Source organism: Capra hircus, chromosome 5, assembly GCF_001704415.2.
Source record: "Capra hircus breed San Clemente chromosome 5, ASM170441v1, whole genome shotgun sequence".
NCBI lineage: Eukaryota > Metazoa > Chordata > Mammalia > Artiodactyla > Bovidae > Capra > Capra hircus.
This window is the reverse complement of record NC_030812.1, coordinates 41,766,338-41,791,072: the sequence shown is the minus strand read 5'-3', so window position 1 is coordinate 41,791,072 and position 24,735 is coordinate 41,766,338. Positions and strand designations below refer to the sequence as shown.

Below are 24,735 nucleotides of genomic sequence, written 5' to 3'. Positions count from 1 at the left end.
TATTTTTCCAAAGTACATAATCCTACATGGCTCCTAGGATTCAGACTACGAATAGGAGAGAGTTGGAGCACTGCAGTCCTAGAGAATAAATCAGAATAACAGACAAGAGTACAATGAAAAAAAGGGCGGACCTTAAATAAAGGGCAGAAACAGATGAAAAACCAATATTGTGGTGAGCCCTCTTGGCCAAGCCTTCCCCCGCCCCCCCAAAAAAGCCTCAGAATCAGAAGTAACTGGCAGCCTTTCAGTAACCTTTCAGCAAAGCAGGGACACCATTAGAACAATGGATTCACAAGATTACTCAGCTACCAATTTGCAGAAAGGACTGAGGTGTGAAGAAAAATCTGAAAGTCAGATCAATCAAGAGGCTATAGTAGTTAATAAGAAGCAAAGTGTTAAGTCTCAAGCTAAAGTTGTGGGAAACACTTGGGAAGTGTGCCGAAAAATGTCAGGATTTGATGTAAACTGTACTTGCACGTGGACCTCTCAAGTGGCAACAGGGGTAAAGAACCTGCCCGCCAATGCAGTGAGACATAAGAAACGAGGATTTGATCCCTGGGTTGGGAAGATTCCCTGGAGAAGGGAACGAGAACCCACTTCAATATTCTGGCCTGGAGAATCCCACGGACAGAGGAGCCTGGAGGGCTACAGTCCAGTAGGTTGCAAAGAGTCAGACACGACTGAAGTGACTTACACACCAATACTTGTACATAGTTGGGGTAGGCAATGAAGAGGGAGAGAAAGAATAAATCTGGATTTGGATCTTGATTGCTGACAGAATATCAATACTTTCATTAAACTGCAAATCATTTTAAATTTTGCTTTCAGGTAAGTAAAATGTACTTCAGGTAAAGGCTTGACATATTTGAATTAAATATCCTTAAAAATAACATGTCTTTGCCAACTTCATAACAGGCTTTACAAATGTGTCTATGGATTTTTAAAAACAGACATAACTTTTTCTAAGTCACACTGTGCATGAGAGCTTGAAACTAAAGATTTGAAATGTCATTGGTCTTCTAGGTCAGCAGTAAAATATACATGAGGATTCTAGAACTGTTTTCTAAGGATATTAATATTGATGGGCAGCTGCTCATTCTGCATATTAAATGGATTTGGTCAATAAAAGAACAAGTCTCACTAAAAGCTGTTCACTGCTGTAGTAACTCGAGAAAACAGAACAGATATATTGAACACTCCATATTAGAGTCCACATATATTAGCATAGAACACATGCTAATGTGTTCTATCATCATAACTGAACTAAAAGGAAATAAAAATAATAAAATCAATAAAATGAGCATCAAAAAGATGTAGTGTGCATTGAAACATTTTATTGCTACTGCAATAAAATAGCTACTGCTACTGCAATCTCTGCCCCTAAATATTATGGTACTTATGTAATTGTTTTACATCTGCCTATGTTCGTGTAGTCATGATGTGCATACAACCCATGTGCTATTCATAATGCAAAAATCAGCACATAATATTTAATATTTGTCAACTACTTCCTGTGTCGGAAAAGCTCTACTGAATCCGTTTTTCAGTTAGTGTCAGGGAATGTTTAATTTTAAGGAGTCTGTATGTTGTTTTCTGTTTCTCAAGGGCCCCCTGTTCCTTATCAGTTCCTGGAAAACAGGAACGAGCAGAGCTGCACGCAGTTCTCAGGACTGAGGTCATGAGACGAAAAGCATACGTGGATTCCTTTCAGTAACTTTTTACTTTTCTGTGAAACTACTTAATTATGTTCCTATTTCTCAAGACATGGATTGTCTTCTGGCCCTGTGACGATTGTTATTCCCCTAGTTACTGTGGTCATGGCCATGTGACAATTGTTATTCCCTTAGTCAATGTAGTTATGCGTCTGGTTTTGGTGTTTTTGCTCAAATTTATTTTTTGTCTAAAGCTTCCTTGTATAACAATATATACGCACATGCTGCCACGAGTAAAGCACCCTTGTTTCACTCGAGACTTGGGTCCCCCTTGTCCTTCTTTTCATCGCTTTCTTTTCCTCGACTCCAGTCCCCAGGTCCCGGTCTATAAAGACCACAAGTCAGCTCAATGGTCTACATTTCCTATGCATTTTACACAATACTAGTAATTCATTCAGGCAGTTCACTTTAGCGTCACAGTCGTGTCTGACTCTTTGTGACCCCATCACTAAAACCAGAGCTTGCTCAAACTCATATTCATTGAGTCAGTGATGCCATCCAACCATCTTATCCTCTGTTGACCCCCTTTCCCCCTACCTTCAATCTTTCCCAGCATCAGGGTCTTTCCCAGTGAATCAGTTCTTCCCATCAGGTGGCCAAAGTATTGGAGTTTCAACTTCAGCATCAGTCTTTCCAATGAATATTTAGGAATGATTTCCTTTAGGATGGACTGGTTGGATCTCCTTGCAGTCCAAGGAATTCTCACTAAGAGTCTTTGCCAACACTACAGTTCAAAACCATCAATTCTTAAACACTCAGCTTTCTTTATACTCCAATTCTCACATCCATACATGACTACTGGAAAAATCATAGCCTTGACTAGACGAACCTTTGTCGGCAAAGTAATGTCTCAGCTTTTTAATATGCTCTCTAGGTTGGTCATAGCTTTTCTTACAAGGAGCAAATGTCTTTTAATTTCATGGCTGCAGTCACCATCTGAGGTGATTTTGGAGCTCCCCAAGAGAGTCTCTCACTGTTTCTACTGTTTTCCCATCTGTTTGTCATGAAATGATGGGACCAGATGCCATGATCTTCATTTTCTGAATGTTTCATTTTAAGCCAAATTTTTTACTCTCCTCTTTCACTTTCATGAAGAGGCTCTTTAGTTCTTCTTTGCTTTTTTGCCATCTGCATATCTGAGGTTATTGAAATTTCTTCTGGCCATCTTGACTATAGCCTGTAATTCATGCAGCCCCACATTTTGCATGATGTACTCTGCATGTAAGTTAAATAAACAGGGTGAAAACGTACAGTCTTGACGTATTCCTTTCCCAATTTTAAACCAGTCCATTGTTCCATATCCAGTTCCAACTGCTGCTCCTTGAACCACATACATTTTCTCAGGGGGCAGGTAAAATGGCCTGGTATTCTCATCTCTTGAAGAATTTTCCAGTTTGCTGTGATCCACATAGTCAAAGGGTTTGGCACAGTCAATAAAGCAGAAGTAGATACTTTTCTAGCACTTCCCTTGTAGCTCAGTTGGTAGAGAATCTGCCTGCAGTACAGGAGACCTGGATTCAGTCCCTGGGTTGGGAAGATCTTCTGGATAAGGAAATGGCAACCCACTCTAGTATCCTTGCCTGGAAAGTCTCATGGACAGAGGAGCCTGGTGGGTTGCAGTCCATGGGTTGGCAAAGAGTCAAGTATGACTGAGTGACTAACATTTAACACTTACATATTTTTCTGGAACTCTTGCTTTTCTGATGATCCAGTGGATGTTGGCAATTTCACTTCTGGTTCCTTTGCCTTTTCTAAATCCAGCTTGAACATCTGGAATTTCACAGTTCATGTACTGCTGAAGTCTAGTTGGAGAATTTTGAGCATTACTTTGCTAGCGTGTGAGATGAGTGCAATTATGTGGTAGTTTAAACATTCTTTGACATTGCCTTTCTTTGGGACTGGAATGAAAACTGACCTTTCCAGTCCTGTGGCCACTGATGGGTTTTCCAAAATTGCTGGCATATTGAGTGCAGCACTTTTAAAGCATCATTGTTTAGGATTTGAAATAGCTCAACTGGAATTCCATCACCTCCACTAGCTTTGTTCCTAGTGATGCTTTCTAATTCCCACTTGACATTGCATTCCGGGATGTCTGACTCTAGGTGAGTGATCACACCATCATGTTATCTAGGTTATGAGGATCTTTATTGTATAGTTCTTCTGTGTATTCTTGCCACCTCTTCTTAATATTTTCTGCTTCTATTAGGTCCATACCATTTCTGTCCTTTATTGTGCTCCCCTTTGCATGAAATGTTCCCTTGGTATCTCTAATTTTCTTGAAGAGATCTCTAGTCTTTCCCATTCTATTGTTTTCCTCTATTTCTTTTCATTGATCACTGAGGAAGGCTTCCTTATCTCTCCTTGCTATTCTTTGGAACTCTGCATTCAAATGGGTATATCTTTCCTTTTCTCCCTTGCCTTTTGCTTCTCTTCTTTTTTCAGCTATTTGTAAGGCCTCCTCAGACAATCGTTTTGCCTTTTTGCAGTTCTTTTTCTTGAGGATCGTCTGGATCACTGCCTCCTGTACAATGTCACAAACCTTTGTCTATAGTTCTTCAGGCACTGTCTATCAGATCGAATCTCTTGAATCTATTTGTCACTTTCACTGTATAATTGTAAGGGATTAGATTTAGGTCATACCTGAATGGTCTAATGGTTTTCCCTAGTTTCTTCAATTTAAATCTGAATTTGGCAATAAGGAGTTCATCATCTGAGCCACAGTCAGATCCTAGTCTTGTTTTTGCTGAATGTATAGAGCTTCTCCAACTTTGGCTGCCAAGAATATAATCAATCTAATTTAGGTATTGACAATCTGGTGATGTTCATGTGTAGAGAGTCTCTTGTGTTATTGGAAGAGGATCTTTGCTATGACTGGTGTGTTCTCTTGGTAAAACTCTGTTAGCCTTTGCCCTGCTTCATTTTGTACTCTAAGGACAAATTTGCCTGTTACTCCAGGTATCTCTTGACTTCCTTCTTTTGCATTCTAGTCCCCTATGATGAAAAGGACAACTTTTTTGGGGTGTAAGTTCTAGAAGGTCTTGTAAGTCTTCATAGAACTCTTCAACTTCAGCTTCTTCAGCATCAACGGTTGGGGCATATACTTGGATTACTGTGATACTGAATGGTTTGCCTTGGAAACGGAGATCATTCTGTCATTCTTGAGATTGCACCCAAGTACTGCATTTTAGACTCTTTTCTTGACTCTGAGGGCTACTCCATTTCTTTTAAGGGATTCTTGCCCACAGTAGTAGATATAATGGGTAGTAGATATAATGAACTCTAAGTAAGTAGTAGTACATTAGTGTCCCTTAATGGATATTTTTAGATATTTGCTCTGTATTTAGACAGAGAAATATAGACTAGCTAAAATAGAAACTGTTTTATTGTTTCTTATTATAGTGTTGCATTTCAGTTGATGAGCCACTATAATTAGATCATAATAGAATTTCCAGTAATAAATCCAAGTACTTTACTAGAACTCTAACAAACACATAGACCGAATTCACTTTAGAGTGGCTGCTGCTGCTGCTAAGTTGCTTCAGTCTTGTCCGACTCTGTGTGACCCCATAGACAGCAGCCCACCAGGCTCCCCCGTCCCTGGGATTCTTCAGGCAAGAACACTGGAGTGGGTTGCCATTTCCTTCTCCAGTGCATAAAAGTGAAAAATGAAAGTGAAGTCACTCAGTTGTGTTCAACTCCTAGCGACTCCATGGACTGCAGCCTACCAGCCTCCTCCATCCATGGGATTTGCCAGACAAGAGTACTGGAGTGGGTTTCCATTGCCTTGCAATTGAGAATGCTTCAAATAATTTCAACATATTAACTATAAAACTTTTGAAAAACTGACCAGGAGGTCAACAAATACCTGTTAAATGTATTCGTCATTATTTACAGGCTAAATAATATACAGATAGAACTTAATTTTGAAGTCTGTTGAAATGTCTATAAACCATATTGAACAAACCTAGACCACCAGTGTTTGCATTTTGACTGAAAGATTTATTAAAGCCTTTACCTTCAGTATTCTAATCTATAAAATAAACTTTATAAATAATATTTACAAATTAAATTGTTGGGAGATCTAAGTTAGATAACATATTCAAAACACTTAGAATAAATACCTGGAACATAGTAAGTGTTTAATAAAAATATGCCTCCTCTCTCTTCCCCTACTTTCCTGGAATTAAAGAATATTAGTATATACTCTAAACTTTCCACTAGCCACTAGATTATAGTATTGGAGATATTATAAATATCTGAATAAAATAATATATTTTCTTTCCCAAACTGCTTTACATTCTTGGTCAGTACAAATGCTCATTTTGAGCATCATTATAAAATCCAAAAATGTATTATCTTACATGTTAAAGAAATGAAGACAGCCTCAGAGACCTCTTAGATAGCACTAAGAGTTCAACATTCAAATCATAGGAGTCCCAGAAAAAGAAGGCAAAAGGAAAGGGCATGAGAAAATAGGTGAGGAGATTATAGTAGAAAACTTCCCTAAAATGGGAGGGAAATAGCCACCCAAGTCCAGGAAGCCCAGAGAGTCCCATCCATGATAAACCCAAGGAGAAATATTCTAAAAAACATGTTAATCGAACTAAGAAAAATTAAACACAAAGAACAAATATTAAAAGTAGCAAGGAAAAACAACAAATGACATACAAGGGCATTTTTAAAATGCTAACAGCTGATCTTTCAACAGAAACTCTGCAGGCAAGAAGGGAATGGCAGGATATATTTAAAGTGATGAAAGAAAAAAAATGTACAACCAAGATTATCCTATTGAGCAAGGATCTCGTTCAGATTTGGAAGAGAAATCAAATGTTTTACAGACAATCAAAATCTAAGAGAATTCAACACCACCACACCAGCTTTTTAATAAATGCTAAAGGAATGTCTCTAGACAAGAAAGACAGAAAAGGCCTATAAAAAACAAACTCAAAACAATAAATTAAATGTTCACAGGATCATACTTATAAATGATTACCTTAAATGTAAATGGCCTAGATGCTCCAACCCAAAGACACAGATTGGCTGAATGGTACAAAAGGGAGATCCCTATATATGCGGTCTTCAAGAGAACATCTTAAACCTAAGGACACATACAGCCTGAAAGTGAGAAGCTGGAAAGATACTCCATGCAAACAGAGATCGAAAGAAAGCAGGAGTAGCAATATTCATATTAGATAAAATAGACTTTAAAACAAAGACTGTTACAAGAGACAAAAGGACACTATATAATGATCAAGGGATCATTCCAAGAAGACCTAAAAATTATAAGTATACATGCACCCAACATAGGAGCACCTCAATATGAAAGGCATATGCTAACAACTATTAAAGAGGAAATTGACAGTAACACAATAATAGTGGGAAACGGTAATACCACAGTCACATCAATGGACAAATCATCCAGACAGAAAATTAGTAAGGAAACACAAGCTATAAATGAGACATAGGAAAAGTTGGACCTAATTGAAATATCTATTAGCATTTCAACCCCCCAAAATAGATTTCACTTTTTTCTCAGATGCACATGGAATATTCTCTAGGATAGATCACATCCTGGGCCACAAATCAGGCCTTGGTAAATTTCTAAAAATTGAAATAATTTCAAGTATCTTTTCTGATCACAGCTTTGTAAGATTAGATAGCAATTATAAAAAAAAAAAAACTATGAAAAACACAAGCACATGGAGGCTAAACAATACACTTACAAAGAACCAACAGATCACTGAAGAATCAAAAAGGAAATGAAAATATGGCTAAAAACAAATGACAAAGACATGACAACTTAAAATCTATGGGGCGCAGGAAAAGTAGTGCTAAGAGGGAAGTTTATAGCAATACAATTCTACATCAAGAAGCAAGAGACATCAAATATATGTAACACTACACCTAAAGCAACTAGAAAAAGAAGAACAACAAAACAAACACAAAAACAACAAATCGAAACAAACAACAACAACAAAACAAAAACAACAACAACGAAACCCCGAAGTTAGTAGAAGGAAAGAAATCATAAAGATCATAGCAAAAGAAAGGCAAAAGGAAGGAAGGAGACTATAGCAAAGCTCAATAAAACTAAAAGTTGGTTCTTCAAGAAGATAAACAAAATTATAAAACCGTTAGCCAGACTCATCAAGAAAAAAGGGAAGAAGACACAAACCAATAAAATTACAAATGGAAAAGAAATTACAACAGACAACACAGAAACACAAAGGCCCATGAGACTACCATGAGCAACTATATGCCAATAAAATTGGACAGCCTGGAAGAAATCAACAAATTCTTAGAAATGTATAATCTTTCAAAACTGAATCAGAAATAAAGGGAAAATATGAACAGACCAATCACAAGCACAGAAATCAAAACTATAATAAAAAAATCTTTCAACAAACAAAGCCCAGGGCAAGATGGCTACATGGGCTTCCCAGGCAGCACTAGTGGTAAAGAATCTGCCTGCCAATGTAAGAGATATAAGAGACATGGGTTTGATCCCTGGGTCATGAAGATCCCCTGGAGGACAGCATGGTGACCCACTCAAGTATTCTAGCCTAGTGAATCTGATGGACAGAGGAGCCTGGCAGGCTGCAGTCCATGTGGTTGCAAAGAGTTGGACACGACTGAAGCTACTTGGCACACATGTGGATGACTACATAGGCAAATTCTAGCAAAAGCTTAGAGAAGAGTTAACACCTGTCCTAGTCAAACTCTTCCAGGAAATCACAGAGGAAGGAAAACACATGAACTCATTCTATACCCTGGTATCATAATAATACCAAAACCAGAAAAAGATGCCACAAAATAAGAAAATTATAGGCTAATATCACTGATGAACATAGGTACAAAAATTCTCAACAAAATTCTAGCAAACAGAATCCAACAACACATTAAAAAGATCATACATCATGATTAAGTGGGTGTTATACCAGGGAAACAAGGATTCTTCAATATCCACAAATCAATCAATGTGATATACCATACTAACAGATTCAACCGTATGATCATCTCAACAAATGCAGAGAAAGACTTTGACAAAATTCAGTGTAATTTATGATAAAAACAATTCAGAACGTAGGCAAAGAAGAAACAACTCAACATAGTAAAGGCCATACACAACAAACCCACAAAAAACATTATACTCAATGGTGAAAAACTGAAAGCATTTCCTCTAAAATCAGGAACAAGATAAGGGTGCCCACTCCCACCACTATTATTCAAAATAGTTTTGGAAGTCCAAGCTACAACAATCATAGGAGAAAAAGGAATTAAATGAATCAAGATTGAAAAAGAAGAAGTAAAACTCTGCAGAAAACATGAATATCTACAAAGAAAACCCTAAAGATGCCACCAGAAAAATACTAGAGTTAATCAATGAATATAGTAAACTTGCAGTATATAATATTAATATACAGAAATCCTTTTGCATTCCTACACACTAACAATGAAAAATCAGAAAGAGAAATTAAGAAAACTATCCTATTCACCACAGCAACAAAAAGATAAAACACTTAGGTATAAATTTATTTAAATAGACAAAACACCTGTATGCAAAAAACTGTAAGATGCTGATGGAGGAAATCAGAGATATCACAAACAGATGGAGAGATATACCATGTTCTTGGACTGGAGGAATCAACATAGTGAAAACAACTATACTACCAAAAGTAATCCTCATATACAGTGCAATCCCTACCAAACCAGCAAAGGCATTTTTTGCAAAACTAGAAAAAATAATTTCACAATTTGTATGAAAACACAAAAGATACTGAATAGCCAAAGCGATCTTGAGAAAGAAGAATGAAACTGGAGGAATCAACCTTCCTGACTTAAGACTATATTACAAAGCTACAGTCCTCAAGACAGTATAGTACTGGCACAAAAATAGAAATATAGACTAATAGAGCAAGATAGAAACCCCAGAGATAAACCCATGCACTTATGCATACTTTATCTTTAAAAAAGGAGGCAAAAAGTGCATAATGGAGAAAAGATACTCTCTTCAACAAGCAGTGCTGGGGAAACTGGTCAGCTACTTGTAAAGGAATGAAATTAGAACACTTTCTAACACCATACACAAAAATATAGTCAAAATGCATTAAAGACCCAAACAGAAGATGAGAAACTATAAAACTCTTAGAGGAAAACATAGGCAGAACACTCTCAGATATAAATCACAACAAGATCTTTTATAATCCACCTCCTAGAGTAATGGAAATACAAAAATAAACAAATGGGACCTAATTAAATCTAAGAGCTTTTGCACAACAAATTAAACTATACATAAAGTGAAAAGACAATCCTTGAGTGGGAGAAAATAACAAACAAAGTAAATGACAATGCAGTTCAGCAGCTCAATATCAGAAAAACAAACAACCCAATCAAAAGGTAGACAGAAGACATAAACAGCCATTTCTCCAAGGAGACATGCAGATGGCTAATAAACACATGAAAAGATGTTAAATATTGCTTATTATTGGAGAAATACAAATCAAAACTATAATGAGGAAACATCTCACACTGGTCAGAATGGCCATCATCAAAAAGTCTACCAATAATAAATGCTGGAGAGGTTGTGGAGAAAAGGGAACCCTCTTATACCATTGGTGGGAATAAAAACTGATATGGCCACTATGTAGAACAGCATAGAAATTTCATAAAAAAAAAAAAAAACTAGGAATAAAACTACCATATGACCCAGCAATCTCACTGCTCAGCATATATCTGGAGGAAACCATAAGTGAAAAGGACACATGCACCCCAATGTTCATTGCAGCACTATTTACAATAACTAGGACTTGGAAGCAAGCTAGATGTGCAATAGACAGATGAATGGATAAGGAAGTTATGGTATATACACAATGGAATATTACTCAGCTATAAAAAGGAATGCATTTAAGTCAGGTCTAATGAGGTGAATGAACCTAGAGGCTACTATAAGGAGAAAAGTAAGTTAGAAAAAGAAAGACAAATATCATATATTAACACATGTACGAGGAATCTAGAAAGACAGTACTGAAAATCTTACTTGCAGAGCACAAAGGAGACACAGACATTTTGGACACAGTGAGGGAAGGAGAGGGTGGTATGGTATATGAGAATAGCATTGAAATATATATATTACCATATGTAAAATAGATAGCCAATGAGAGTTCATTGTATGGGACAGGGAACCCAAAGCCAGTGCTCTGTGACATTAGGGGCTGAATGGGGAAAGAAGTGGGAGGGGGTGTTGAATTAGAAGGGAATATATGTGTACTTAATGCTGATTCATGTTGATGTATGGTAAAAACCATTACAATATTGCAAAGTAACTATACTCTAACTTAAAAAATTAAATGTAAATAAAATGTTATTTATTTTCAATGTAATTATTAGGTAAGCTGTGGACATACAACTTTAACATGACTCAATTAACATAAATACCTGTGAAATCATGATACACTAATTAAATTTTTAATCATCTTAAAAAACATAAAGATGTGAACTTACATGTTTGGACAAGTTGGGACTCTTCGAATCAACATCATACCTAAAAAATTAAAATATACACTTTAAATTATTTCCACAAGTGAAGCTAGAGAAAAACATTAGTATTTCCCCCCAAATACAAATGATATAAAAAATGAATCAAAAGTATATGATAGGGAAAAAACTTAGCAAATTTAGAAATTTCTCATAAATGCTGGCCTACATACTAAAGGCAGAATTTATAAACCCTGGGTCCTTTTATTTCTACCACCTAAGCAGAAGTCTTAATTTTAATACTTTTACAGTCATCAACTCTTCTTGATAAGAAAATTTTAAAATTTCCCTTTTCTGTGAATCAACAGATTCATAATTCTCCCTAAAAACTGAAATTCCTCTCTTAAAAAAGTGCTGATAACAGGCTGTCATTTGTAAATATAATAATTCTTATTTAATATCATAAATACTCTTATTATTTGAAATTGGCAAAAGTAAGGACTCTTGCCTGGAAAATCCCATGGACAGAGGAGCCTGGTAGGTTGCAGTCCATGGGGTTGCTAAGAGTCGGACACGACTGAGCAACTTCACTTTTACTTTTCACTTTCATGCATTGGAGAAGGAAATGGCAACCCGCTCCAGTGTTCTTGCCTGGAGAATCCCAGGGATGGCAGAGCCTGGTGGACTGCCGTCTATGGGGTCGCACAGAGTCGGACACGACTGAAGCGACTTAGCAGCAGCAGCAGCAGCAATGAGAGATTAATTTTCTCCATTCATAGGATTTAGGGAAAACATGTATTTTATGGATAGAAAAATGTGTTTATATAGGACTACTATGTTCCTATTTTTTGATCAGTTGGTACTGGAAGCAAATGATTATTTTAAGAGATCCTGGGAAAATATCTCTCACTATCACTTAGACCCTCATTTTAATTTTATTTTTTTTTAAGCAGAAAGGTTGCTAACATTTAAAACAACCTCAATTTGCTGAATTCTTCAATAGGAAAATATTTGTACTGGCTCCAGTCTTTCTCTCAAATCATATTCTTTTCACATTCCTGTGCATAGCTACCTACAAAAAAATAACTTTTTTTTAAATAGATCATTAAAATCTTCCCTCTCACATAACAAGAGTGTTTTCCCAGAGAAAGAAAAGCATCTCAGTCAAAAAAAAGCACAGAAGCAGAGTTCACTGTGTATACTGATTCTTGGCATAGGTACACTTACTCCCTAGTAAAGAATGTTTGCCACAAACTGGCTTTAAATTTGTGTGATGCAAATGGACTGTCTCGGAAGAGTTACAAATTACTTTACTTCATATTAGCACAGTTTGATCACGCTTAACAGCTGTAAACTAGAGTTCTGAATCAGCAAATTGCCAACATCTACTAAGGACCTACAAATATTAGTAAAAAAAAAATTTCTTATGCAAAACAATTTTTGAGGGTAAGATTAAAATTAGCAACTGTAGCAATATCATAGGTAAAGTACAAATCTCCTGGCTCCTTCTCAAGTATCATCCCTGGAAACTGTTTTCTACAAGGGGTTTAGTGTGGATTGGGGAGAAATAACATGATATATTCTCCAAGACAGCTTCAACAATACATGAACTGTGAACTTTCAGATGTTCAAGCTGGTTTTAGAAAAGGCAGAGGAACCAGAGATCAAATTGCCAACATCCAATGGATCATCAAAAAAGCAAGAGAGTTCCATAAAAACATCTATTTCTGCTTTATTGACTATGCCAAACCCTTTGACTGTGTGGATCACCACAAACTGTGGAAAATTCTTTAAGAGATGGGAATACCAGACCACCTGACCTGCCTCTTGAGAAATCTGTATGCAGGTCAAGAAGCAACAGTTAAAACTGGACATGGAACAACAGACTGGTTCCAAATAGGAAAAGGAGTACATCAAGGCTGTATACTGTCACCCTGCTTATTTAATTTATATGCAGAGTATATCATGCGAAATGCTGGACTGGATGAAGCACAAGCTGGAATCAAGATTGCCAGGAGAAATATCAATAACCTCAAATATGCAGATGACAACACCCTTATGGCAGAAAGCAAATAACTAAAGGGCCTCTTGATGAAAGTGAAAGAGGAGAGCGACAAAGTTGGCTTAAAGCTCAGCATTCAGAAAACCAAGATCATGGCATCTGGTCCCATCACTTCATGGCAAATAGATGGAGAAACAGTGGAAACAGTGTCAGACCTTATTTTTTTGGGCTCCAAAATCACTGCAGATGGTGACTGTAGCCGTGAAATTAAAAGGCGCTCACTCCTTGGAAGAAAAGTTATGACCAACCTAGACAGCATATTAAAAAGCAGAGACATTACTTTGCCAACAAAAGTCTGTCTAGTCAAGGCTATGGTTTTTCCAGTAGTCATGTATGGATGTGAGTGCTGAAGAATTAATGCTTTTGAACTGCGGTGTTGGAGAAGACTCTTGAGAGTCCCTTGGATTGCAAGGAGATCCAACCAGTCCATCCTAAAGGAAATCAGTACTGAATATTCATTGGAAGGACTGATGTTGAAGATGAAACTCCAATACTTTGGTCATCTGATGTGAAGAACTGACTCATTGGAAAAGACCCTGTTGCTGGGAAAGATTGAAGGTTGGAGGAGAAGGGGACTACAGAGGATGAGATGGTTGGATGGCATCACCGACTCAATGGACAAGAGTTTGAATAAACTCGAGGGTTGGTGATGGACAGGGAGGCCTGTCATGCTGCAGTCCATGGGGTCTTAGAGTCAGACACAACTGAGTGACTGTACTGAATGAGAATATACTGTATAGCACAGGGGACTCTATTCAGTGCTCTGTGGTGAACCTAAAGGGAAAAGGAAATCTGAAAGAGGGGAAGTCTGAGTGAATGAACTGAACAGAACTGAACATGGTATATTCAGTTCAATTCAATAAGCAAAAATGAAGTGTTTGTGTTTTCTTCACAAAGAATTTAAGTATCTTCAGATACAATCCTCCGTAATTGTCTTTAACAAAGCTTTTTAATGCTATTATCTCAAAAATAAGCAATTTACAGCAAACCTCCCAAGGCTTTAGATAATATATTGTATTACAGTGCTTTCAAAATTACCATGATTTTTCTTTAATGGGAATTTTCCAACTTTCTAAAAATGTCACTGGCTTTAATTCTCATAAGTCAGAACATAAATACTACATCCTAAATGGGAAAAATATATCTGTGTGCATGGGGCTGGGGAGTGTGAGTATGGGTGTGTATCTATGTTTATGAATGCCATAATCCCTTTAAATAAGAAAGGATATATTGCAAAGCAAAAGTTCAGTAGTTTACCGCCAGGATTGTACACTTGTGCATAAATTTAGTAACAGAAATTCTGTAAACCACTTCATTCTGCTGTTGAAATCTTAGTAAAATACTGAACTGGCAGTAACTTATTTGGGTGACTCCTAATGATTATGTTTTCTAATAGAGGGTAACAGATGTTGACTGGAATTTTTCTTGTATTTCTGAAATTCCAACTAAGGCCCAAAGCTGAAAACAAGTGATACTAAGTTCCTCCTCATGCTTAGCTCAGAGCTTCCAGTAAATCACTCTCACTAGGGTCGAACCCTTCTCTACAAAGGTTACTCATGAAGTGACAAGCTATTCACTGTCTCTGAAGGGGCAGGAGGAGGTTCTTTCCATTCCCCAAAGCAAGGTGAAAGGGAGCTCCGAAATCTAGGATGATTGTGTGAAGGGGAGGATAGCATCTAGCCCTCTGTCATGGAGTTGCAGAGTTGGACACGACTTAGCAATTGAACAACAACAACAATAGGGCCATCCTTGGCTGCCAGTGGAAGAGAATGTTAGCTGACAATGCTGGGAAGTGCCTTTTGAAAGCTGAGGTACAAAGAATGACATCTTCTTGAAATCAAGCAGGACCTGTCGGGCTCCTGGGTATGGAAGCCTTCCACTTCTTGTTTGTAAAGAACAGACTCCCACCTCCATGACCTGTCCTGAGTTCCAAAATTGCAAATTTCACAGTTGCTAATCATGGAAGTGAAGGGATGGAAAGACAGAGGAGGAGCAGCCAAGAAACAATAGTGAAGCCTTGGAGCAGGGTACTGATTCCACTTAACAACATCATTAAGCTCTTTATAGAAGTAAAATTCTCAACAAATGGAAGATGTTTTTCCCAGAGAAGACCACCCAAGGCCAGACTAGAGGAACTAGAGAAGCAAATCAAGAGATTACCTGAGACCAGATTAGAAGAGTACAGGCCCTTCACACATCCTAATCTTATTAACACACACCACCCTTGAGCCATTGCTATAAAATTCCTCACCAAATCTTCCCAGGATAGGACACAAGTTTTCAAGAGCAGGAGCCTGCTGTGTCCCCCTTTGCCAGGCAAAGAAATAAAGCCATTTTTTTTTCTAATTCATCCAAAACTATATCTCTGAGATTTGATTTAGCACTGGTTGCACAACTTTTTAGTTCCTCCTCCACAATGAGGAGGACAGAGTGTTTGATATGTATCCCCTGAGGCCAGTACACGCTAAGGCTGAGGTTTTTCAGAACATACGAGAAAGACACACTTATCTGCTTCCCAACTCCCCTACCTTTCTGCTATCCCAACCCTCTTCTCTCTTATAAGTAGCTATGACAGTATCTCCAACTAAGGGGAGAGAAAGCAAAGAGTTTTGGATTAAGTTTGAGATTAAAGTTTTAAAATGAATACTATATAACTATTAACAAATGAGATAGTTCTAATATACAAAGTGACTAAAACGTCATGCAGTTAGACCTTGGCATTGTTAAGATGACACTTAACCAATTGGAGAAACTGAAATTGGTAGTGTTGGGATAATTATTGGAAGAAATAAAGGAACTTATTTTCCCTCAAAATGTTGAGAATCTTCAAAAATAGATTGCAATAACAATATGCATTCCATAATTATCAGTTCAGTTCAGTTACTCAGTCATGTCTGACTCTTTGTGACCTCATGAACTGCAGCATGCCAGGCCTCCCTGTCCATCACCAACTCCGAGTCCACCCAAACCCATGTTCATTGAGTCGGTGATGCCATCCAACCATCTCATCATCTGTTGTCCCCTTCTCCTCTTGCTCTCAATCTTTCCCAGCATCAGAGTCTTTTCAAATGAGTCAGCTCTTCGCATCAGGTGGCCAAAGTATTGGAGTTTCAGCTTCAACTGAATTTTGATAATTCCATAATTATCACCATTCATTTATGAAGGAGGGAAACCATCTACTGTAGCTCAGATGGCAAAGAATTTGCCTGAAATGTGGGAGACCCAGTTCAATCCCTGGCTCAGGAAGATCTAGAGAAGGAAATGGCAACCCACTCCAGTATTCTTGCCTGGAAAATCCCATGGACGGAGGAGCCTGGTAGGCTACAGTCCATGGGGTCGCAAAGAGTTGGACATGACTTCACGACTTCACTTTCACTTTCACTTTTCACCCAAGTCAAATTTAGACCTGTAACTCCCTTGTTGGTGTACCCAAATGGAAAAATTAGAGCATAAGTAGTTATGTATGATTTCTCATATTCTTCAGAAAATACTACGTACTGAAACAGCTACCCACATTTCTTGCTCAGTGATAACTGTTCTACCAATAATAAAGTTTTCAATTACGACAACAAGGAGAATTATAAAGTATCAATACTATTATACATGTAACAATTATAACAAAATAAATGAATGCCAAAGTTTATGACTTTATCTGTGATAAAGAATAGCACTGCGATAAAACATAGCATAATAACAGAAACCATGTCTCTTGAATAATACATCAAATCAAACAGGCAGGAGAATTTTACAACTCATAGCTGACAAACTAACCTTAAAATATCTCAACCAAATCACCGTAATAATAATTTTGGATTAATCAGAACTTACAGGAATTTGGGCCAGTGCTGCCAGAAATATACATTCATTCATTTTCTCTGTCTTTCTCTCTGATAACAATTTCCCATCAGCATTCAGTTCAGCTCAGTTCAGTCGCTCAGTCGTGTCCAACTCTTTGTGACCCCATGAATCACAGCATGCCAGGCCTCCCTGTCCATCACCAACTCCCAGAGCCTACCCAAACTCATGTCCATCGAGTTGGTGATGCCATCCAGCCATCTCATCCTCTGTCATCCTGTTTGCCTCCTGCCCCCAATCCCTCCCAGCATCAGAGTCTTTTCCAATGAGTCAACTCTTTGCATGAGGTGGCCAAAGTACTGGAGCTTCAGCTTTAACATCAGTCCTTCCAAAGAAATCCCAGGGCTGATCTCCTTCAGAATGGACTGGTTGGATCTCCTTGCAGTCCAAGGGACTCTCAAGAGTCTTCTCCAAACATCACAGTTCAAAATACCAAATCTTCGGCACTCAGCTTTCTCCACAGTCCAACTCTCACATCCATACATGAGCACTGGAAAAACCATAGCCTTGACTAGACAAACAGCATTAAAAGTTAACTAAGAAAACCTCCTGAAAGCCATTTTCAAACCTTCCATAATGTGCAATTGAAAAGCTTCTTTTCAATAAAAAAATATAAATTTGTAAAATTAATATAAAGGTTAATAAAAAACAGTTCTGAAAACCACTTACATCTATGTTGTCCAATTTAGACTATTGTATTATTCAACACTGTTGTTCCTTCAGAAGGCCATGCTACTGTGAGTATGTTAGGGTATTTCCGTTAGTGCTCTGAGTGATGTAGGTTGAGATTGTTGTTGCTGTTGCTGTTTAGGTGCTAAGTCATGTCCGACTCTTTGTTACACCATGGATTGTAGCCTACCAGGGTCCTCTGTCCATGAATACTGGCAGTACGTTGCCATTTCCATCTCTAAGGCATCTTCCCAACCCAGGGATTGACCCCCATCTCCTGCATTGGCAGGTGGATTCTTTACCACTGAGCCATCAGGGAAGCCCCAGGTTGGGATTACTGGTAATTTCGTTGACTTCTTTATCCTTTTCTCATTTCCCACATTTTCTGCAATGAATATTTTTTCCTCGAAGCAACACATTAATGAGACAAAATGTAAAAACTAATCAATTAGGAACAATGGATAAATAGGTACTCATAACTAGAGAAAGATGATTACACTACTTTTCACATTTATTTAGATAGATATGGTAAAAAAATCACAGTGTTAAAGAAAGAAAGCTTGCTCTCACAGGTTGTATACTTACATAAATGGATAATTAGAAGAAATTGTTAGTTCAGTTCAGTTCAGTTCAATCGCTTAGTCGTGTCTGACTCTTTGCAACCCCATGAACCACAGCACGCCAGGCCTCCCTGTCCATCACCAACTCCCGGAGTACACCCAACCTATGTCCATGGAGTCGGTGACGCCATCCAACCATCTCATCCTCTGCCGTCCCCTTCTCCTCCTGCCCTCAATCTTTCCCAGCATCAGGGTTTTTTCAAATGAGTCAGCTCTTAGCATCAGGTGGCCAAAGTATTGGACTTTCAGCTTCAACATCAGTCCTTCCAATGAACACCCAGGACTTATCTCCTTTAGGATGGACCTCCTTGCAGTCCAACGGACTCTCCAGAGTCTTCTCCAACACCATAGTTCAAAAGCATCAATTCTGCACTCAGCTTTCTTTATAGTCCAACTCTCACATTCATACATGACTACAGGAAAAACCATAGCCTTGACTAGGCAGACTTTTGTTGACAAAGTAATGTCTCTGCTTTTTGATATGCTGTTTAGGTTGGTCATAACTTTCCCTCCAAGTTAAAGTGATATCAAAAATAGTGCATAAACTAAGAAAATATATTTGTTATTTTCTTGATAATCTTCTCCGGGTATCCCTTTATCAGGTCTTAATTTTCTGAATGTTTAAGAGATCATATAAAATTCAAATAATATTACTTGACTCAAATTTTGAAATTAACCAACTACATTCAAAAGTTTATATGATGCTTGAATGCCCAGTCATTCAGTTGTGTCCAACTCTTTGTGACTCCATGGACTGTAATCCACTAGGCTTCTCTGTCCATAGGATTATCCTGGCAAGTATACTGGAATGGGTTGCCATGTCCTCCTCTAACTGATGCTTATTTAATTACTTTTTACAACATGCTCTCACATTTCAAACATTATGCAATCTCTATGAGAAATACTGTTTGTTTTTTTTGGAAATAAGAAAAAATTGAAGAAGTTAAAATATATCATTCATGTACACTGCTTTGGTACTTTCTTTATTCTTGTTACACTATGATAAAATAATACAATACTGTCCATTCTAATCAAACATACTTCTTTCCTACATATTCGTACTTTTGCATAGTTAGAGTAGATATATTCTATTGTTATATTCAGAGTAAAGTAGAACACTTCAAACATAATACTTTCACTTGTTTTAGATAACCAAGAGGAAAATTAAAATTACATAGTTCAGGCATTATTTACTTTCCATTAAGTTTTCGAAATTCAGCTTTTGTACCATTAAATTATAAACTATTTCAGGCATGCACTTTGCTGGTGGTCCAATAGTTAAGAATCCACCTGCCAATGCAGAGAACATGAATTTGACTCCTGATCCATGAAGATCCCACATGCCATGGAGCAACTATGCCCGTGCACAAAAATTACTGAGCCTATGCTCTAGGACCTGCATGCCCCACAACTCCCAAGTTCACATGCCTAGAGCTCTACAGGAAGAGAAGCCACCGCAATGAGAAGACCACACAACCACAACAAGGACTAGTCCCGACTCACCACAACTAGCGAAAACCCTCACGTAGCAAAGAAGACCCAGGACAACCAAAAGCAAATAAGAAAGACAGTTGGTTCTGCCAATTTACAAAGAAGATAAAAAAATTAACTATTTTTAGGCAAAATTTGACTCTATATTGGAAAGCTCAGACCCTTGAGCATGTCAAGTTAAACCTCTATCCAGGTCTTGGTATTCTCTTTTATAACAATGGGATAACTCTGCCTCAGAAATTTATTGGTTAAATCTATTTACATATATTAATGATTCTACTACAAACTGTAAATAATAGCAGTAGTATTACTATCATACACCACATCTTTTTGTCTGGTACTTACGGAACTTACATACTAACCCTCAAACTACATGAGTTTCTATAATTATTTTAGCTTAAAAATAACTGGAAGATATTAGTAACAAACATATTAATCCATCCAATCATTCTTCTCTTCTATACTTCCATTAGTGAGTGTGTTGAAGTTTCGTTTTCTCTTTTTTTAAAACTCCCTGAATCATGTACAGTCAAGTTAAACAATATTACTGATTTATGACAAAATACTAGAGATGTATATTAAGTTCTGTCAATGCCCTAACTTCCTTCCTACCTTTAAGGCTTCCTTGTCCATGCTAAGGATACCTAGGTTAGCCTGTCAAACATGGTACAAGTATCTGGTGCTTCCTAAACCTAATATATTCTCATTTGAGTCATTAAGTTGTGAAAGTAACTCTTGAAACGCACATAATATTTAAATGACTAATCAACACTGAATTCAGTGAAGTTTATTTTCTTACTGGAAACTCCTTAAAATCCATTAGCTTCCTTCATCTCACGTTCAGTAGAGATGAGCATGTGATCACCATCTGTGTTCAGGTAAATCATTCTTTACCTACTTCTTTCCAGAATGACCTGCCCAGCTCTTAAATTTTGCTCTCTAGTCTACTGACATGCGTTTGATTGCTATCATCCTTTTGAGACCAACATTTTCCTTCTTTTCATTCTACTCATACAATTCTATAATAGCCACAATTATGAATGTCAAATGACATGAACTTAAGAAACCAATAAAAGGAGGGGCAAAATGAGACACTGTGAAAAAATGAGTGAGTAGAGTCCCCTGGCAGCAGCTGCTCATGATGATGACAGGGGCCTGATGATAGACAGTATCCAAAAGAAAACAGAAGGACGATTCTAAAAATCACAGCAAATGTCTAGACAAAGAGTTTAAAGAACCAACAAAGCACATATGATCTTTAAGATGGTCTCAAAGGTTAGAAGCAGTCTTGGCCATATCGTTTCATCTTAAAATATGACTGAGTAATATATATTCTGAAAAGGCAAGAAAACAGCAAAATGTTTCTGTAAAAAATACTTACTGCAGGATTACATGTAACAGTGAAAATAGAACCAGCCAAAATGTTCATCAGTAAATGTCTGGATAAGTAAACTGCATTTCTTTGAATAATTAAAATTATGCAACCATTAAAATTAATGAAAGAATATCTATGTATTTAGTGGCATAGAAAGATATCTAAATAATATGAGTAACTAGAAAGTATTTGAGATAGTAAAAATATTGAGATTCCATGTACAGGTGTATATTTAAAGAAAAGGGATCTGCAAAGGCATTTACAGTTTTGGTTGTTTGTGCATATGTGTATGTTTTGGTGCTGGGGTTACAGGGAACTTTCACTTTATAAATGCCTGTATTATTTAAAGTTTATAATAATGCATTTCTCTTAAATGCAAGAAAACAATACAGATAATTGAGAAAGAGAATAAAAGAGAAAGGAAAATAAAGAATGAAAATAAATCATGAAATACTGACTAACTTATAATAAAGTTAGATCTGAAAGTAACTGGTAAAAATTAAGGGAGTACCATTCTGAGAAAGAAGGAAATTTCCTAAAAACGATTCCTACAGAGGCCTTGAGCAATGGAAGAATGAAACTATGTTCTATATGATTTATATGCCTGTTTTTAAATAATAACACTGTATGCAATCACCATGATAAACAAGGTGAGGGAATCATTACATTCCACTTTTAAGTTTTTTCTCAGGAACCTCAATTTTTATTATTTGGAAAAGTGTTTCAAGGAAATAAAACCAAATGGGGCATAATAAATTTTGTTTGATAAAATGATAAATACTTAGAACTCCTATAGCTCATGAGGAAAGGGAGTGGTTTAAGATTCTCCTTTTTTAAAATAGAAACACTACAGGTTATTTCATTGTACACATTTTAGAGGAAAATGAGAAAGATTCCTAACAGCAAAAAACTTTTGTTTTTCATTAGGAGGAAAATTATAGCATTTTCAAATAAGACACTGATAGCTTTTGTTATCAAAAATATCTATACACTGTTACAGCATGTATACTGTATTGTTTTCAGCTACTTAAGACATTTTTCTTTTTAAATACTTGTGATGTTCATAAAGTCTCTGGTTATTTTATATATAAAGCACATACTGTAATACATGTTATAGTTTTCCCTTTCAATTGATTTTCTTCAACAGCCACCACAGTTCACATCTGGGGAACAAAAGTGTAATAACTCAGTTATAGACTGACTCCAGATTCTCTGTGGACAAGGAGTTGAATTTAAAGATAATAGCTTAACATGCCTGATTCAGTATCAAAATAACAAGAATATTAAAAATTTTAGCTTTGGCAGCCTAAGCTTAGAAATATGAGTTCATGAACAAATAAAGGGAGCCATAATTAGGTAAAGATCCATGTAATATGGGGCTGCCCAGGTGGCTCTGTTGTAAAGAATCCACTTGCCAATGCAGGAGATGTAGGAGATGCTGGTTCAATCCCTAGGTCAGGAAGATCCCCTGGAGGAGGGAATGTCAACCTGCTCCAGTATTATTGACTGGGAAATCTGATGGAGAAAGGAGCCTGGCAGGCTACAGTCCATGGCGTTGCAAATAGTCAAGACATGACTTGAGTATGCACACACAAATGTACACACACACACACACCATGTACTATACAAAGAAACAACTGAGAGAAATCTAAAGATCTGAGAAAGTCAGCCATGGAAATATATGAGGATCCCCCTGGAGTATATGCAGAATTTATAAGACACCTATTCCACAGGAGGATTTGAAAGAATGCCCATATATCCCACCCAGCATTCCAACAAGGTAAAGTAATTACTTTATATATTTTTAATAAATAGCAAATAATCTATAATATGCAAAGCAGTGCTGGGGACAGTGCTCAGGCCATACTCTAAACAGATTTAACCTGATTTCCTGATAGTATCTATTTAGTACAACCGTAGCACCCAACATCATGTTATGAATGTAGTCTTTAAATGTCTTTTTTTTTTTTTCCCAAATACAAGTTTTCCTGGAACTTACAAATCAAAACGAAGATTCTCTTTTTCTTCAAAAAAGTAGTCCAGAATAAACTTTCTTACAAAATCAGGATTTAAAGTATTATCAATTACTTCAGTCCTTCCAAACTGTTGAGAAAAAAAAAAAAAAGACAGGTTAAAAGCAAGCTTTGCATGGTTACTTATTGCAGTATAGAACTTATTATTAATAGATTTCCTTGAAAACACAATAAATATTCAAATGCTTGATAAAGCCCTTCAGAAAAGATTTTAAAGATCAAATCATCCCTCTTCAACACTCAGGGAATTCAGAAAATGAGCCCTGAGTTCATACAAATTTATTAGAAAAGCAGCTTCTGAAAATTCACATAACAACTGTATACTTCCTCCACTTTTTCCCCACTTGAAAGACAAATCCTTTTCCATTCAAAAGAAGTTATTTCTACCTTTAGTTTATCACAAATATTTTTCTTAACCTAGTGCATAACTAAGCCAACCAATGCATATTCTTACAACCGGAGGGTACAGTTGTAAGAATATGTGTTCATATTCAGTTCATAATCAAGTAGGCTTCTACATAGAATAGTTTCTTAGCTATGTTCTGGGAAGAACTTTCTGATAATATATTACACACTTCAGTCATTTTGTTTTTGTTTTCTTCTCTTTTAATTCTTAAAGTATCTAGACAGTCAAAATGAGACCTATGCTTCTTGCATGTTTTTAAGCTACTGTACTATTTTTGCTTGAAAAAATAAGTTTTTCATCTTAGGGGAAATGGAAACCAATAAATAAAACTCCATATCTAGTACTCTTTCCTTGCAATGTGAAGGAAGATCATCTGCACTGCTTTTAAAGATGATCAAAAATACAAATCTCATATCTCTTTTTTTGTATTTGGCTTTCCTTCTTTCCCTTCTAAAGATTCTAAAGAGGGAACCTTAACCTTTAGTTCTGAACAATATTATCAGTTCACTTCAGTTCAGTTAAGTGGCTCAGTCATGTCCAAAACTTTGTAACCGCATGGACTGCAGCACACCAGACTTCCCTGTCCATCACCAATTTCCCGAAGCTTGCTCAAACTCATATCCATCCAGTCAGTGATGCCATCCAACCATCTCATCCTCTGTTGTCCCCTTCTCCTTCTGCCTTCAATCTTTTCCAGCATCAGGGTCTTTCCCAATGAGTCATTTATTTGCATCTTGAGAACCACATGAAAATATTATGCGTGCTGTCTTATCAGAGAACTAACTTACTAAAGTTCAAAGAAAAACTTTTTATTAGGAATAATGAAACAACTAGAATCCGCCTGTGAATGCAAAAGATGCAGGTTCAGTCCCTGGGCTGGAAATCCCAGGGAGAAGACTGAATCCCACGTTCAGTCCCCTGGAGAAGAAAATGGCAACCCACTCCAGTAGAATACTGTCTGGGAAATCCCATGGACAGAAGACCCTGGTAGGCTACAGTCATAGGATCACAAAAGAGTCCAGCACAACTTAGCGACTA

General features: G+C 37.0%; 1 protein-coding gene across 2 annotated transcripts in view; it reads right to left on the bottom strand.

Moving 5' to 3' along the window:
- The window catches only part of CPNE8 (copine 8), a 257,610-nt gene that overhangs the window by 146,218 nt on the left and 86,657 nt on the right, over positions 1-24,735 (bottom strand). For both annotated transcript variants that reach the window (XM_018047942.1, XM_005680172.3), the window contains exons 4-5: positions 23,258-23,361; positions 11,214-11,253 (exon numbers count right to left, since the gene is read on the bottom strand). In XM_018047942.1, the coding sequence (XP_017903431.1) occupies positions 11,214-11,253; positions 23,258-23,361 (144 nt within the window). The remainder of the gene's footprint in view (positions 1-11,213; positions 11,254-23,257; positions 23,362-24,735) is intronic.